We start from the raw sequence: 18,462 nt of genomic DNA on the forward strand, positions 1-18,462 counted from the left end.
GTGTTCAGAAAGGTCATATGATAGCCTAGGAGGATTAGCCTTCAACTGAACAAGATGAGATAGCACAGGATACTGGAGCCTAACCTCACACATGACTTCCCTAAGTGGTTGGATATATCGAGAGCACTGAAAGCAGGGTTTTTAACCCTTTTTTTTTTTTTGCATTATGAACCACTTTGGCATTCTAGAGAAGTTTATGGACCTCTTCTTAGAATAATGTTATTAAATGCATTGCACATTGGATTACAAAGGAAACCAATTATATTAAAGTACAGTTATCAAACACACACACACACACATATATACATACACACACATTTAAAGTTCATGGATGCCAAGTTAAGACATCCTGACTTAAAGATTCACAAAGCTCTTTACCAGACTCAAGTGCTCCGACCAGTTTCCTTTCCCTTTTCTAGGAGTGCTCACCCTATGCAGCTCACCTCTATGATGCTGAAAACCCTCAGACACCCCTCCGGAATCTCCCAGGCCTTTGCTCTGACTACTGCTCGGCATTCCATTCCAATTGCCACTCTGCCGTCTCTCTGCTGACTAATGACCACCGTCTCCGGGCATCCCAGGAGAAGAATGGAGCCCACTTTTGCCACCTCCTCAATCTTCCAGACCAGGACTACTGTTTCCCCAATGTGCTGAGGAATGACAACCTCAATCGCAAGCTTGGAGCTGTAGTAGAGGACCGGAAGGGCTGTTTGCAACTCTGTCTGACTGAGGTGGCCAATGGGCTGAAGAACCCTGTCTCCATGGTGCATGCTGGGGATGGAACTCATCGCCTCTTTGTTGCTGAGCAGATTGGAGTGGTGTGGGTCTATTTGCCAGATGGGAGTCGATTAGAGGAGCCTTTCCTGGACCTTAAGAGCTTGGTGTTGACAACCCCATGGATAGGTGATGAGAGAGGCTTCTTGGGCTTGGTTTTCCACCCCAGATTCCGACGCAATCTCAAGTTCTATATTTACTACTCATGCCGGGGCAAAAAGAAAGCAGAGAAAATTCGTATCAGTGAGATGAAGGTTTCTCAGGCTGATGTCAATAAGGCTGATATAAACTCAGAAAGGTAAGGAGTGCTACAGATGGCAGAGACTGTCTTTTTTGATGGCCCATAAGAACACTTTTGGTTGATTGTCTTCTGTGATTCATCACGTTTCCAAAGAGGCATTGCCAAATAATATAGATGTTCAGAGTAGACTCTTATAATGTGTCCCCTTTACTCAAGGACTGTTATGGGTTTAACTGACTGAGTGGAACTTTTATTAGACTTACAAAAGGTGTAGACAGTGTTGTGCCTATACTACAAGAAAAAGCAGATGCACATAGAAAAGAGAAGGTTTCCTTTTTTTTTTTTAATTTTCTTTACTTGTTTCTCACTGTCTATACAGATGGACTGGGAAATCCCAAAGATCCTGGAGAAGAGATACAAGAATTCAAGTCTACCTATTTTGAACCCTTCACTTATCAAATATTAAAAAGCCATTTAAAATTATTTGGTAAAAATAGGGATTTGTAAGTGCTATCTGGATAAAATCCACACTAATAATGTGGAGCACTTCTAAGTATCATGGATACAGAGTTTGGCATTGTAAGTCTTCAAATAATGAGGTCAAACACTGGGAAATAGTGCCCTATCCACGTGGGACAAAATGGCTCTGGGATCTCTATCTACATACATACATACTTACATACATATACATAGACATACACACAAATATATACATATGCTAGTATGTGGAGGAGCGTGTACATGTATATACATACATATGTTCTATATATGTGTGGGTGTGCTGGTATGTATGTATGTATGTGTGTGTGTGTGTGTGTGTGTGTGTGTGTGTGTGTGCTGGTAAATGTTTAACAACTGACTCCCCAAGAAAACATGAATATATATATACATTTCAAAATGTAATCAGCATTACTAATATCTTCTGTATAACTTTCTGTAGACAATCCACAAAACAATAAATCAAGCCCTGATTTGTGACAATTCCCAAGGCATAAATGCTTATGCTGAAACTTTAACAACCATGTTCTTAGGAGCTCCAGCTTGTTTCTGGACATAAGAAACAGTTTCAAAGCCTGAACTCCCCAATTATTGTCGGAGAAAGAGTTGTCACTTTAAGATCCTAGTCTTAGAACTGGAAGGGACCTTGGAGTTTATTTTGTCCAACCCTCTCATTTTATAGATAAAGAAGCTGAGGACCAGAGAGCTACAGAGTGAGTTGCCAGGTCTCATGGTTAGTAAGTGGTGGCAGAGCTGGTTTTCAAAGACAAGTCCTCTGCTTCCAAATCCAGCCTTGTTTCCTATGGACCACAGTTTTCTATCTATTTTTCTTGTTGCCACTAGCCTGATTCTGAACCTCAAAGGATCCTGACCAGTCAGTCCCCCTTTCTCTCTAGACAGGATGCCAGGGAACCCTCCTTCAATATATACCAGAGAATTAGCAGGGATGAGCTGTAGTTGTTGAGTACCAAATGAAGAGCCATTTGTTAAACTTTTAGGGTGAGCATTTATAACTTGGAAACTCGCTGCAAATCAAGGCTTGATTTATTGTTTTGTTGATTGTTTAGAATTTTTTAAAATGGTGAAGAAAATGTTAATAATGCAGATTAAACTTAAAAGCATTTCTTGCATGTGTTTTTCTTTTTTATTCTTTTTTTCTTTTTTAGTTCAGCCAGTTGTTAAATATTTACAGCACAACCCTGCATATAACCAAACAAAATGAGGTACAGAATCCAAGGTGGAGGTTGTGTTCACAAAAGGATTCCTCCTGGAGGCCTTGCCATACTCAGCAAAATCCCAAACTCAATTTAGTGCCCAAGTTAACAGACTAGCTAGGAATTCACCTAAGGAGCGTGCTAATCAGGGAAAGAATTTGATTAACCACAGCATACTTGCACTGATTGTAACCTGAAAATAGTAAGCCACTTGAACCTGGGAAACATGGGGTATCTTGGCTGCCTTAGAGGACTGATTGTTTCTATGTATGTGAGATTTTGTTTGAGTTAAGGATATATGCATAGCTTATCCTTCTTTTCTAGGGTCATCCTGGAGTTAGAAGAGCCAGCTTCCAATCATAATGGGGGGCAACTCCTCTTTGGCCTTGATGGCTATCTGTATATATTCACTGGGGATGGTGGAGAAGCTGGAGACCCCTTTGGCAAGTTTGGAAATGCTCAGAACAAGTAAGCTGGGGGCTGGGCTTCAATCTCTTTGTGCCTGGTACTTACTTGGGTGGGGATAATAGCCAAGATGGGGAATGTTCTTAGGAGGTAGAGACCAAAAGCTCTTTCAGCTTCCCATAGGTATGAAATCAAGGCTCCTTGCTTAACTACCTCTTACTGCATGAGGTGACCCTGTGGAAAAGCCCCATTTAGCTTCTTTACAGTGTTCAAATTCCAGATTTCTACATGGTACCTTGTTTGATTAATTAAGCTTTTGGATTCCCATAGCACCTTTCAGTAGAGAATAAATTTTATTTTATATCCATATAAGCTAGTCAGTTTTCTAATTGTCAAGACTCATAACTTTGCTGGCTTTCTTTAAGACTCAGCTCAAATTCCACCTTCTGCAGGAAGCCTTTCTTATCTTTTCCGTGAGGCCCCAAGTTGTTAGTGCCTTCTCCTCTAAGGTTACCTACTGTTGGAAATGTATATGTCTTGTACCTACCTAGTTATTTACAAGCTGTCTCCTCCATGAAAACATCAGCTCTTTGAGAATAGGGAGTGTGTTTTTGCGTTTCTTTGTACTCCTAGTGCTTTAGCAGAGTGCCTGGCATAAATAAGTCCTTAATAAATGCTTGTTGTCTGACTGTTGACCTGAGAAGTTGGGTAAAAATTAACTTTCATCTTGAATGCATTTGGAAGAATGGAACCCCTATTCTTTTTTATAATCCTAATACCTCACTGAGATTGAGAAGTTACCTAGGGTTACATAGTGAAATTAGGGGCAAATGTGTCATGAATGAAATTCATCAAAAGTAGACTGAGGCATGTATTCTCTGCATAAGATAACAGTTATTAACAGGGCATGAATCTGATAATAAAGGGATCAATGACTTGCCTCAGTTTAAGCCAAAGAACCCTAGGAAAAGAAACATAGTTTTTGAGGAGTACAGAATAAGGAATAGGACTTCGTAGGCAGGAAGCAAATTGTGATTGGTTATAGGGTTGGTAACATCATGGGGGTGAAGATGACATGATGGTTACAGAGTTGAGGCATGGGGGACAACATGATTGATTAGAAACTATAACTGACAGGCTAGCAACAACCCTCTTCTTCCCTCCTGTGACTAAGAAAAATTCATTGTTTGAGTCCGCCTGTCAGGTTAGGGATAGTGGGCCACATTTCTCTGGATAACAAACAGATGCCCTGGAAAGATAGCTTGGTGGCATCAAGACACTAGAGCAGACTCCCTGGTGCCCACCTGCGTTCCCACGAGGATAGCAGATTTTCTTGAGGCAAAAACAGGAACATGATAAAGTAGAACTGGATTTGTAAACTTAACTCATTATAGGCCCGCTAAATTTCTGCTCTAAATTCAGAGACAAAGAACCATGATTTAGGCAGTTAGAAGACGAAATCGATTAACTGTAATCAGGGTCAATAATAAAATGATAGAGAATCAATAGCACCTTCTTACACGGTTAGCAAAACGAAGCAGTTTCGTTTATGTCTTTGCATTCTCATCACCGTATTTCAGTGCCTTACACATAGTGAGTACTTTGTAAATATTTAAGAAATGATTCCTTGAACTTCAGCATGCACAATCCTAACATCTTGTAGGGATTGAAGTGTAACAGAAAACACAATGTACACCCCTAGCGAGCCATTTCAAACCATCCTATTGTACCACATGATAGCCTGCCACAAAGTATATCTTAGGCAGGCAAAACAAAAACTGTAACAAGGATAAGGGAACAGGTATTTTGCCCTTGGGTGCCAAAATGTATAAGATTCTGACAGCATTTGTTTCCTTAAATAAGCATGAACAATAAGCCAAGGCACTTAGAAAGAAGAATTAGTTAAAATGAGAAGTTATCAGGTGGCATGCTTCTTTCTCCCTCCCTCTCCCCCAACTCCCAGAACTCCTTCCTGGTGCTATCTTACTCTACTCCTTCCCTCAGTAATAGCTTTCCCAGCAGGAGCCTCTTAGCACCCCAGGATGTGTTCCACCTCCCACCCAACTCCCTCCTTAATTCTGAGTCTTCCCTTCCCTTCTCCCCTCAACAGGGCTTTATGCAGTCTGAAGTCTCTCTCCCCCACCCGCTCCCTGCCCCCTCTCCCAACTGTGTGGCATTTGCCCCATCCCAGAATTTATAGTCACTCTTGTTATTTTATTCTCACTCATTGCTAGCTCTACTCCCTATCCCTTCTTCTTCCTTGCTTTTTTTCTTTCTTTCTTTTTATTTCAGGAGTTCACTGCTGGGAAAAGTGTTGAGGATAGATATAAACCGGAGAGGCTCAGATAACAAGCGTTACGGGATCCCTCCAGATAACCCCTTCGTCTCGGAGCCTGGGGCTCACCCCGCTATCTACGCATATGGGGTCAGGAACATGTGGCGCTGTGCAGTCGATCGAGGCGACCCCACCACCCAGAAGGGCCGAGGCCGGATATTCTGTGGTGATGTGGGTCAGAACAGGTTTGAAGAGGTGGACCTCATTGTTAAAGGAGGGAATTATGGCTGGAGAGCTAAGGAAGGCTTTGAATGTTATGACATTAAACTCTGTCATAATGCCTCTTTAGGTAAGCAAGAAAACCTGAAATTTGGGAGGATACAGGTTGGGAACGAGAGACACTGTGACATATGAGGGTCAGAGAGAGCCTTGGAATCAGAGACCTGGATTCAAGTTCTAACACACACACACATAGTATACTGCTTGTGTGTTCTCACATCATGTTCTATGATGAAATCACAGGTCGAGTGTGTGTGTGTGTGTGTGTGTGTGTGTGTGTATGAGAGAGACAGAGAGACAGACAGAGAGAGAGAGCAAGAGAAGAGAAGAAGGATAAAGCTTGAAACAAAAGCATTTCTGAATTCAACATTTTCTGCCCTGCTGGGTGTTTGTTTATCCTTCTACTTTGCTTGTGGGTGCTGGAAACAGAAGGTCATAAAATGCTTCATTGGCCTGACCAGGAAAAAACTAGCCCCTTGCCTGGATCCCTTCTCTCACCAAGCACCTAGAATTAAATCACATTTCACTGGATCAGTCCCATCTGGTCATTAATAAGCTCTTTCTCCTTTCTTGGGTGCTCTTGACACAGATTGTGACAATTCCTTGCTAAAAATATGCCTTTCTAATTCTTTTGATATATTAGGTACTGTACCTTTCTGTGTTTTGAGGTTTTTCTAGGGTCACTGTTGTAACTCTGTATGCCTATCATTAGAAGGATTTGCTAAACTCTAATACCACCATGCCTGCTTCCTGTATTGCAGTAGTTTTGAAAAACACTTTCAAAGCTGCTTCCCCCCTCCCCTACACCATGTCAGTTGTTTCTACGTCACCTGTCAATTAGCTGACGAACAGTAGCTATTTCTCCTTTTGTTTCTTGACAGATGACATCCTGCCGATCTATGCTTATGGCCATTTGGTGGGAAAGTCAGTCACTGGAGGATACGTGTACCGGGGGTGTGAATCCCCAAATCTAAATGGCCTCTACATCTTTGGGGACTTTATGAGTGGGTAAGAATTCTTACTTCCTGTGTCATCTTAAACTCCCTAGACCCCAGTTTCTTTTTATATAAAATTAAGGAGTTGAACCAAATGACCTCTGAGGGCTCTTCTAGCTCTCTGTTGGTGATCCCATGATCCACCATGTTTCCTTTTCTAATTCCAAGAACCATTTTTCAGACAGGCAGTTTTATTTCACTCCATCCCACACTTTCCCTTTCCACAGCTACTTTCCTTCTTTCCTTCTTTAACCTTGGAGGGATTTGACCTTTTCTGAAGAGCACTGAAATTCATAGTCAGAATAGTACAGTAGGCAAATTATTTATCCTCTCTGGGCCCCAGTTTCTTCTGTAAATGAGGGCTTTGGATTAGATGACCTCTGAAATCCCTTCTAACTCTGACTCTATTACCCTAAGATCATAGCTCAGGGCTCTTATCCTTTTTGTGTGTATGTCATGGACCCCTTCAGATGGACCCTTTCTCAGAATCATGTTTAAAAATGTATAAGCTAAAATTACACAGGATTATACAGGAAATCAATTCTATTAAAACACACTTATCTAAATAGATTTTTTTTTTAAGTTCATGGATCCCAGGTGAAGAATCCCTTATCTAAATTATCTTTCTCACTTTAAAACTCAGAAAACTGAGGCTCAGAGAAGCTAAGTGCGGAGTCTCAGAGCCAAGATCCAAGATCCTCCCCTTAGTATTTAATATCCCCAGTGCCTGGCCTGTAGCAGGTGCTTAATAAATGTTGAATGATTGATTGACTGACTGAACTACTTCTAGGGATATCAGGAGATAGTCTATCAAGGAGCTTTTGCCGGCATGCTTGCAGTGAGACACCAAAAGCTTTTATGGGGAGCCCTGCTGAAGTTATACTAATAGCTTAGCATTTATAGCATCATATAACAGGCTGGGTAAGTGTTACTTTGTAAGTGAATAATGATCACTTACATATCTACTGCATATTAATGTATAGAAGATAGTCATTGTATGATGGAGTAACTGATGGGAGTCAGGAAGCCACTGATGATTCCTGAGCAGAGGAGTAATATGTTCATACCTGCTCATGAATATCAATTTGGCAGCTGGGTGGAAAGTGAATTGGAGAGGAGAGACATGATGTGTAGGGAGACCAATTAGGAAGCTATTGAAATAGTCCAGACAAGAGGTGATAAAGGTCTAAACTAGAGTGGTTGTGGTGTGAGTGAAGAGAAGGAGGCTGGATATGAGAGATGTTGAGGAGGTGGAATCCATAAGACTTGGGGGGGCAGAGAGTAAAGAGTCAAATATATGGCTTCTGGGTTTCAAATATGGGTGACTAGAAGGATGGTAGCATCCTTAATAGATATAGGGAAGTTAGAAGAAGAGGTAGATTGAGTTTGAGATGCTTATGAGATAGCCAGGTGGAGAGGTCTAGCAAGTAGTTGGAAATACAGGACTGAACTCCAGTGAGACATGTGAGCTAGATATGTACAGGAGATTTGGGGATCATCTGCATGGAAATGACAGCCAAAGCCATAGGAGCTGATTATATCATTATGAGAAGTCCTTCCTGACCTCCCTAGATATTAATGCTCTCTACTTCCTTGAATTATTTTGTATTTTCTTTTGATATGAATGTTTTATTCCCACAATACCCTCCCTCCCCTTCCCAAGTGAAATGTAAGCTGCTTGAGGGCAGAAATTATTTTTTTTGTTTTGTCTTAACACCTGTAGTGCCTAGCATAGTGTCAATGCACTATTACACAGTCAATTATACTATTGCAATTACACAGCCAATGCATAATGAATTATTCGTTGAGAAGGAGATATGTGGGGAAAGAGGAAGAGAGTTAGAATTCAAAATTATCTCAATAGGTTAGAACACTGGGCTGAATTAGAAAAATAGATAGAACATTTATGAAGCACCTACTATGTGCCAGACACTGTACTAAGCCCTGGAGATACACATATAAACAAAAACAAGGGGCAGCTAGATGGCACAGGGGATACAGCACCAGCCCTGTAGTCAGGAGGACCTGAGTTCAAATCTGCCCTCAGACACTTACTAGCTGTGTGACCCTGGGCAACTCACTTAACCCCTATTGCCTCAAAAAATAAAAATAAAAACAAAAGTATATCATAAATAAGCAAGTAAGACAGTCCCTACCCTCAAGGAGCTTCCATGTTAGTAGGAATAGACAACATATAAAGGGGAGTTGGTGGTGAAAACTTGCAGCGGTATGACGTGACGATGGCTGGCTGAGAGACAGTGGGGTGGCCCGGATCTGGGCAAAATAAGGCGACAGCTAACTTATCAGAGCCAGGGAACCTATTGGCAGAGTCCAAGGCTGTGGCTTGAGGGAGTTCCTCACCTATTTAACGGTGTGAGTCACTCTTCAATCTGTTTTTCACTTTCATTCCACTCAGTCTTGGCTCCCATTCTTTCAGCAGACTGTCCCCGAAAGTAGATGATTAAAGAAGTTGGTTCCTTGCTTTGAAGCTAGCTCCCTAGAATAGGCAGGTCTAATTTCCATGAGGAAGCTGCCTAGCTCCCAGCTATGAGGAACTCCAATAAAAACAGTTTCAGAAATCATTTATTATTTTTTAAATTTGTTTTAATAGCTCCTCTGCATTTGCACTCACTCAGCTCTTTTTGTGTTGAATTGTAATCTGAATCCAAAACTTCAAAGTTTAAACTTAGTAAAGCTGGAATTATGAATAAAGTCTAGAAGAGAAGCGGAGCCGTATAATCACAGATTCTAGAATTGGAAGTCGGATCCAGGAGCTGTCTAGTCCAACTGGTATCTGAATGACAATCCTCTCTGCAACAACTGCCTTGTGGTCATCCAGCCTCTCCGCTCAAAGACCTCAAGTGAAAGAAGGAGCCCAGTCTCTCCATAAGCAACCTTTCCACTTCGGAACGATTCTAAGCGTTCATAAAGTTTTACTTTCATGGAAGCTAAATAAAACTTTCTTTAACTTCCACCCACTGCTCCTACTTCTACCCTTTGGGGACAAGTTGAATAAGCCTAAACCCTTCTCCAAGAAGTGACAGTCCTTAAAATACTTGAAAATAGCTATGATAGATAGATGATAAATAGGTACATGGACGGATAGACCAACAGAGAGATAGGAAAGAAGGAAGAAAAAGAAAGAAAGAAGGAATGCCCGTGAAGTATTTATTTTGTGCTAGATACTCTGCTAAGCCCTGGAGATACAAGGTGTGTATGTGTGTGTGCATATATATATATGGATGTGTACACATCCATATATATATATGCACACACACATATATCTCCCTGGCCTCAAGGAGCTTACATTCTAACAGGAGAAAACAACTTATAAAGGGAATCTGGAAAGTGTATGTGAGAGAAGTGTGGTAGCCTGGTATGGTGAGGGCTGGAAAGTGTTGAGAAACTCTGATTCCAGGCAAGATAGGTGAAATCTCCTTTCGTAGAACTTAAGGAACCAGAAATAGAGTCCAAGGTTGAGTCAGTGGGAGAGGAGAGAGATGATGGCCAAAGTATAGGCAGCATGATGAGGAGATGACCGGGAAGTGAAAAGATAAAGCTTAACAGGGATAAATGTAAAGTTTGACATTTATGCCCAAAAAAGTCAGTTATACAAGAACAACACAGGGGAGGTGTAGCCAGGTAGCCGTTCATCTGTAAAAGTTTTGGGAGTATTAGTGGACTACATGCTCAATATGAGGCAATAGTAATATTATATCTCAGCCAAAAAAGCTAATGAGATCTTAGGTATCATTAAAACAGGCATAGGATCTAGGACTAGGGAGGTAATGTTCTGTTGCACTATGCTTTATCAGACCATATCTGGCATATTGTGTTGAATTCTAGGTACCACAGTTTAGGAATGACATTTATAGGGCATACAAAAAAACCCAACCAGGATAGTGAAGGGTCTTGATAGTATTACATATGAAGATCAGAAGAAGGAATTGGGGATGTTCTGCCTGGACAAAAGAAGGCTTAATGGGGACATGACAGCTGTCTTCAAGTACCTGAAAAAGTTGCATATAGAAAAGGATTAGACTTGTTCTTGTTCCCCAAAGGACAAAATAAAGGGTAGTAGGTGGACTTATACACTTAATTGTGAGTGTACCCAAGGCTTTATTCTGGGTCCTCTTCCCCTTGCTCACTATACACTCAGTGATCTCACCAGCTGCCATGGATACAATAATCATTTCTATACAGATGACTTCCACATCTACCCAGTTTTTCTCTATACCCTGAGCTCTTGTCCTGTATCTTACTGCCTTAATTGAATATTTTGAGTTAGATGATTCAGAAGCATAAAAAACTCAACAGAACTCATTATCATTATCTTTCCCACCAAACTTACTTCACTTCTGAATTTTCTAGTTTTGTTGAGCGAATCACCATCCTTCTAGTCACCTCACTTCATAACCTGAGTCATCCGTCATTCCTTATCCTTCTTCACCTCACATATCCAATAGCTGACAACTGTTCTGTATTCTGTCTTCACATCTCTTGTATCTATCTCCTTCTTTGTTTACAGTAACTACCCTAGGCTAGGCTTTTACTATCTCTCCCCTGCACTATTGAAGCAGTGTTCTAATCGGTTTCCCTGCCTTGTTTCCACTGCAATCCATCCTCCTCACAGCTGCCAAAGAGTTATTCTTCAATCACAGATTTAAGTGACTGTCTCCTTATTGTTTCTGTGATTAAATACAAACTGAAAAGCACTTAAAACCTTTCTCATTCTGCTTCCAACCTCCCTTTCTATTATTATCCTTTGTATACTCTCTGTTCCTACCAAACTGGACTTCGTGATGTTCTTTATGCATGATACTCTATTTCCTGTCTGTGTTATTACACAGGCTGTCCCTCATGCCTGGCCTATCCCTCCTCATACTCATTTCTTCAAATCCCTAGCTTTCTGGTAGCTCGGATCAAATATCACCTCTTACTCAAAGTCTCTCCTGATCCCTCCAGCTGCTAGTTCCTCCTTAACATTAACTTGTCTATATTTTAGACATATTTATGTATTTACATGTTGCCTTCCCCTTTAAAAGGTAAACTCTTAGAGTTCAAGGACAGTTTTATTTATCCATTTATTATATGTATTCCTAACTAATGCCTAGTATAGTATCCGCTACATAGTAGATTATTAATGTGTTTGTTGATTGGTTGAAGCTGCAAAAAGACAGATTCCAATTTGATATAAGAGAAAACTTCCTAAAACTAAAAATTCCTAAAAAATAGAGCCATCCAAAATGGGCATGACTTGCTTCAGAAGGTGGGTTCCTCCTCATTGGATGTTTTAAAGCAGAAACAGAATGACCACTTGTTTGGGATATCATAGAAAGGATTATCATTCATTCATAGGCTGCACATAGGTTGCCTCTCTAGTCCTAAGATTCTGTGCTTTTTATATGAAAAGAATCCTGCGCAGTGGACAAATGGATGCCTAAAATATAAGGTTTTGCTTTTCATCTAGTCGACTTATGGCTTTGCAGGAAGATGAGAAAACAAATACATGGAAAAAACAAGACATCTGCATTGGCAACACTAAGACCTGCGCCTTCCCAGGACTGATCAGCACCTACAGCAAGTTCATTATTTCCTTTGCTGAGGATGAAGCAGGTAACCTCGGTTTATCAGAGCTCTCTGGCTGCGATAGCACCAAAGACAGAGAACCTCACAGTCTAGATGGTTCCTGCGCATTCATTTACTTAGTGCCATTTCTCAGTGAACCCCCACATCAGAGTCTGCCTTTCTCCAAGCCGTCAGTTCCTTTGCTGTTGGAAGCTTCCATTCGCTCTTTCCTCTCTTTGCTCTTCCTCTTCTCCACTGGAGTTTGCTTTAGGCCCTCTGCTTTGGTGACATGGTAGGGACTTCCTAAACTCTTCAGTTTCCTTACATTTGGAGCAATAGAGGTTTCAATTTTGTCTTTACAACCCCAGAATCTAGCACATGGCTTGTTGATTGATTGATGTAACAAAAATGTCAGCACACTTTGAAGTGCTCCAGCAAACTATCCAGCCACTTTTCAAAGCTAACGGTTTCAGATGAACATTTTGTAGCATTAGATCATTTTGGAAAACTAAACATTTTGAAAGGAAAAAAGCCATTGAGTTCCAAACAGAAAACCCAAACACATGAAAAATAAGAGGCACCACAGGTTGGCAACCCGGTGATCAATCAATGAAGGGCAGACGATCTAAAACTCCACAGGCTGCAGTGGTAAATCTCTCCCAGAGTATTCCAAAGACAAGGATGGCCTGTCTGCCTGGGGCATCTGTGGGCTGCAGTCTGTTCCATGGCTCAATTGCTTAAGCCAATACTCTGGCTTTGGTTGTGCCTGCAGATGAGTTTTAGAGGAAAAACAAGCTATCTTTGCAGACAGAACATAGGCAAAGAAAAACATCTTTGGCTGGGATTTGGTGGAGAGGACTCCCTAGGCTTATTTACCAAGGCAGGGTGGACCTAGGGAATTTCTGATGAAAACTTGTTCTCAATGGGGAATTTCTTAAATTTGGAACTTCCCACAAGAGGAGAGCTAATAAACCAGCCCATGGCATGTAGTAAGTACCGTCTTTTACCTCTCTGGCATAACCCTGCTAGCACCATAGTCCCCCCAGACCGGACTGACAAGATCAGGTTTAACTCAATATTTGTGTGTTTGGGAGTTGGGGGTAGTAGAAACTCAAGGAAAGTACTTTTACCTACATCCATATCATCACAGTTATTATTATTATTATTTTTTTGGCTAGGCAATGGAGTTAAGTGACTTGCCCAGGGTCACACAGCTAGTAAGTATCAAGTGTCTGAGGCTGGATTTGAACTCAGGTACTCTTGACTCCAGAGCCGGTGCTGTATCCACTGCGCCACCTAGCTGTCCCAATCACAGTTATTTAAAACATAACGTTTCCCAAGCTTTACTAGTTTATGGACATTTAAATTTATATTATTTATAAATATAATTTAGAAAATGTGTAATATATAAATGAATATACATATGTATTATACAAATATATTTTTAAATATACTTATTAACATACTTATATTAATTTATAATATATTTGTATTTATTTACTATATTAATATATTTAATGAATAGATTTATATAATGCAATGTAAATAATATATTAGGTAATAAGTTGATATTTATTATATTACTACAATATAATAAATATAATATAAATAAATATTTATATTATTGTAAGAGAGGCAACTTGGAGTAGTGGATAGAGAGAGAGAGAGAGTCTTAATGTTGGGGGAACGTCCTCATTATTTGAGCTTTTCAAAAGTGGAATGGGTTCCCTGGGGAGGTCATATGGCTTTTTCCTTACAGGCAGTGGCCAGATGACTGCTTCTTGGGGATATACAAGGGATTGCTGATTCAGGAACAGGTTGGCATAGATGACCTCTGAGGTCCTTTCCAACTCTTAAATTATTTGATTCTATATTTTTGTACACACATACACACACACACACACACACACACACACACACAGCAGTGTTATAAATGACAGACCTAGTTTACATCTACCTTTCCAGCCTTATTGGAGTAAGCTAGGCAGCACATGGGTTAAACTAGGTAGCATAGTGGATAGAGCAGGGGGAATTTAGAGTCAGGGATACCTGGGTTCAAATCCTGCTTCAGACACTTACTAGCTGTGTGACCCTGGGCAAGTCCCTTAACTTTTATGGCCCTCCCTTTTCTCATTTGCAAAATGAGGATAATAAGAACACCTGCCTCCTAAGGTTGTTGTGGGGATCAAATGAGTTATAATATGTGAAGTGCTGTGCAAACCTAAAAGTGCCATATAAATGCTAGTTATTATTACTATTATTCCATATCATATACTTTCAAGATTTCTATGTTCTAGACAAATGGAGTTACTCTCCTTTCCCTTGACTTGATACTCCTGCCTCCCTTCTTTGGTAGAACCAGTTGTCCAAGGCGCTCTCTGCATCCCCACCTCTTAGTCCTTATCTTCCTTCTAGCTCCATTCAGAAGCCAATCCTCCAGGAAGCTTTCTTTATCTCCTCCCCATCATCCTCAGCTGCTAATCTATATTCTCATTCTCCTCAGTTTTCCTTGTACTTATTTATATATATTTTGGGTCCCCTATTCCTACCCCAGTGGAAGGCAAGCTCCTTGAAGGCAGGTAGGTGATAGAAGTGAATAGTGCACTGGGCCTAGAGTTAGGAAGACCTGAGTTCAAATTTAGCCTCAGACACTAGCAAAGTGACACCGGGCAAGTCATTTAACCACTGTCTGCTTTAGTTTCCTCAACTGTAGAATGGTAATAATAATAGCACCTAACTCCTAGGGATGCTGTGAGGATCAAATAAGATAATATTGGTAAAAGCTAGTGCTTGGCACATAGTAGGTACTATATAAATGCTAGCTGTTAAGGGCAGGGACTGTTTTGTTTTTGTTTTTGTATGTAAGTAGTGCCTAAAATTATTGAATTGAATTGTAGTAAGATGAAATCTAATACAACATTTCTGAGAGTAGAAAGGAAGGACTAAAAGGCCTAGTTTGGCTCTTGTTTTTTCAAATACTGACAGTGATTCTGCCTCAGTCTTTAGAGTTGTGATAAGTGAGTTTAGTCTTAGTTTCTGTGTTTGTAGACTGGACCTCTTATATGTGCTTTGCAAGCCCTGGGAGATGTCTTGGGTAATTTAGTTCTGACAAAACTAAAATCCTACGGTCTTGACTATTTTTTGGTTGTTTAGGAGAGCTGTATTTTCTGGCCACCTCTTATCCGAGTGCCTATGCACCACATGGATCCATCTACAAGTTTGTTGATCCTTCTAGGTAAGAATTCTTCTTATTTCTGTTGGGGAATTTGTCTGCCCAGAGATCCCAAGATGTTCTCAGAGAATAATTCCTCCCACCGAGGGCCTTTTGACTGGAGGTCAATAAATCAGGCTAGGCTAGAAGATAAAAAAGTTTAATTAGTATCAGCAAATGGGCAGCTTCTTCTCTGAAGAACGCAAGGAGATACACACACACACACACACAGACACAGACACAGACACACAGACACAGACACACCCAGAAGGCAGCAAAAGAAGCCCATTTGGTGAGGCTGCTCAGCCCTGTCCTTATTTGGGAGTCTGAGTAAACAGGACTGGATGAGGGGTGATTTGAAGAGGCTGGAGAGAACATTTTGATTTTGGAGTAACTGGTGTCATCCAAGATGAGGTCTGTAGGAGTGTTCCCTATAGTTAATTTCATCAGACCATGGTGGGCCTAGAGGCCTCTACTTAATCTCATCCTAATATTTAGGTCTAGGATACTGGAGGCCTCCTTTTGAGACGGAATCAAACTGAGAGTCTGATTTTTATTTATACTTTGGGCAAGTCACATAACCTCTCTTGGCCTCAGTTTCCTCATCTGTAAAATGAGGGATTGTATGAGACAGTCTCTGAGGTCCCTTCAAACTTTAAATCTATGATGCCAAAATTTGTCCAGATTCATATCTGAATATCTGCACTAAACAGAACTGAGGGTTGAGCAAATTCAAATCTAGAGCAATGCTTCTCTAGGAACTTTGGAAACTAGGGAATATGGCAGCTCTAGAGATAGGACTGACTGGTTTGGACTGGGCTAGAATTGACTGATTTAGGTTCTGGAACCCCTGATCTTTGACAAGCTTCTAGGACTCCCCCCTTTAAGACCTCCCTCTCCTATCCACCCCATTCACCAGAAAAACAAAGACACTTGGTAGTTATCTCTTGGTTATACTAGCATTCCATCTAGTTCCATACAGAATAAAAGAGAAGTGCTTACTTCACCACTTGAGAAGTAAAGAGGGCTGGTACCGTAGGTGGCAGATGGACTAGTACCACTCAAGCTTCACTCACCCTTCCAGTTGTGGAAGGCTGGAGAAGGAGGGGGAGGTGGCAGTCCTCATGTAACCTTCCTTTTGGCAAGTTGGGGTTCTTGGTTTATTTTTCTATTAAATTTTATTATTATAAACTTTATACTCTCAACAAATAAGCAGTTTGGTTTATTTTTTTCCAAAAAGTTCTTGGAAAAGATCTGCAGGGCTTAGTGTCCCCAGCTAGGTAGTATAGGAGAAGGCAGCATCTCAAAGGCTTCTTTTAGGAAGGTCTGGTGGGTCATCTGGGATTACAAGGTATCCCACCCATTTGATTTTGCTTTTTTCTATCATTCCTGAGCTTCTGGTCTCCATCTCACCCCTTACCTCCACATCCCTACTCTCACCCCGGGGGAGTGCAAAGAAGTATGGAAAGGATTCTTCTTCCGCATAGCAGCCAGATCTATGAATGATTTAAAGATCAGGAAATTGGACTGCCCTGGACTGGGAGCCCTAATCCTATCTCACTAACTGGGTAGTATTGATGAATACCCTTATTTTCTATGCTCATTAACCTCGATGATCTATAAACATTCATTGGGATTAATGTACAAAGCTATTCCAAGATTTGCCATAAGATATAACTCAAAAAACAGATGTGAGGCTCTTTGCCAAGTGCTAGAGAGATCCTTATTTTTTTGTGGATTATCTGTGTGGGCCATTTGCCCATTCTCCCTGGTTCATTAAATAAGGCTCTTAGACCAGCCCTGGTCACAAAGGTTGGAGTGGTCCTTTCCTACATCCAGATTACTGTCTCTTCTCATTAGAAGATAAATCAATCAGTCAGTCATCAATAAACATTTATTAAGTTCCTCCCATGTGCTAGTCGCACTACTAAATGATGGGAATACATAATAGGAAGAATGAAACAATCTTTCCCCCGGGTTCTCCTCATTAACCTGGATAATTCAGAGTGGACTTTGTTAGTCAACAAGCATTTACTGAGTCTCCTAAGTGCCAGACAGTGTACTGGGACCTAGGGACGCAAGTTCAAAGAATGAAACCATCTCTACAGACAATGGGCTCACATTCTAATAGGAGAGACAAGTGTATACATAAACATACATAGTATACATATAAAGTGAATAAATGAATACAAAGTAGTTAAAGTCAAGGTAGTTTGGGACGGAAGGCACTAGGAGGGAATCTGAAAAGATTTCTTGCAGAAGACATTGCTTGAGTTGCATTTTAAAGAGAGGGACTTGATGGGTAGGAGGTAAGGAGGGAGTGCATTCCAGGTGTTGGCAGAAGGTTGGGGTGGGGGGGAGTGGCCAATGCATTGGTACAGACCTGGGGGTTGTGGTGTCATGAGTGAAGAGCAGAGGGAAGGTCAATTTGGCTGCATTAGAAGGGGAGTAATGTCCAATAAGGCTGGAAATAGAGGTTGGGACCAGGTTGTGAAGGGCTTTAAAAGCTCACTAGAGGGTTTTATATTTTATCCTAGACCTAGAAGCAATAGGAAACCTCTAGAGTTCCTCTGGGGCTACTGGTAGCCAGGCTCTCCAATTGCCCTTTTCCAGTTCCACGTACTCAGCCTCTCCCTCTTTGTTTTACAGGCGAGCGCCCCCAGGCAAATGCAAATACAAACCAGCACCTGTCAAAGCCAAGAGCAAGCTGATTCCCTTCCGGCCACTTGCCAGTGAGTTTGTCTTTGTGTTTTATAGTTTGGGCACCTGAGTGGTCAGAAAAACCCCCTGCTGTGGTTCCCAAGAGAGCTGTCCTAGCTTCTATTTCAGCGGTTATGTTTTCCCCACGGAATCATAAATTCATTGAGCATGAATTCAAAGCACGAATCCACCCTACGGCACTTTTGATCGGCAGTCATCTAAGCTTCTCTGGGTGGTTCCTCGGCTCCCACCCCCACCTCCATGGGAACTCAGTGTGGTGTAGCATACAGGGTAATTATTAG

General features: G+C 41.1%; 1 protein-coding gene across 1 annotated transcript in view; it reads left to right on the plus strand.

Moving 5' to 3' along the window:
• Nucleotides 1-18,462, plus strand: part of LOC114050005 (HHIP-like protein 2) — a 32,776-nt gene that overhangs the window by 12,012 nt on the left and 2,302 nt on the right. The window contains exons 2-8 of the mRNA XM_027871512.1: nucleotides 420-1,072; nucleotides 3,052-3,195; nucleotides 5,425-5,756; nucleotides 6,568-6,694; nucleotides 12,152-12,297; nucleotides 15,403-15,484; nucleotides 18,110-18,192. Coding sequence (XP_027727313.1) covers nucleotides 420-1,072; nucleotides 3,052-3,195; nucleotides 5,425-5,756; nucleotides 6,568-6,694; nucleotides 12,152-12,297; nucleotides 15,403-15,484; nucleotides 18,110-18,192 — 1,567 coding nt within the window. The remainder of the gene's footprint in view (nucleotides 1-419; nucleotides 1,073-3,051; nucleotides 3,196-5,424; nucleotides 5,757-6,567; nucleotides 6,695-12,151; nucleotides 12,298-15,402; nucleotides 15,485-18,109; nucleotides 18,193-18,462) is intronic.

This window comes from Vombatus ursinus, unplaced genomic scaffold (assembly GCF_900497805.2).
Source record: "Vombatus ursinus unplaced genomic scaffold, bare-nosed wombat genome assembly UNPS02014798.1, whole genome shotgun sequence".
In the NCBI taxonomy this organism is placed as follows: domain Eukaryota; kingdom Metazoa; phylum Chordata; class Mammalia; order Diprotodontia; family Vombatidae; genus Vombatus; species Vombatus ursinus.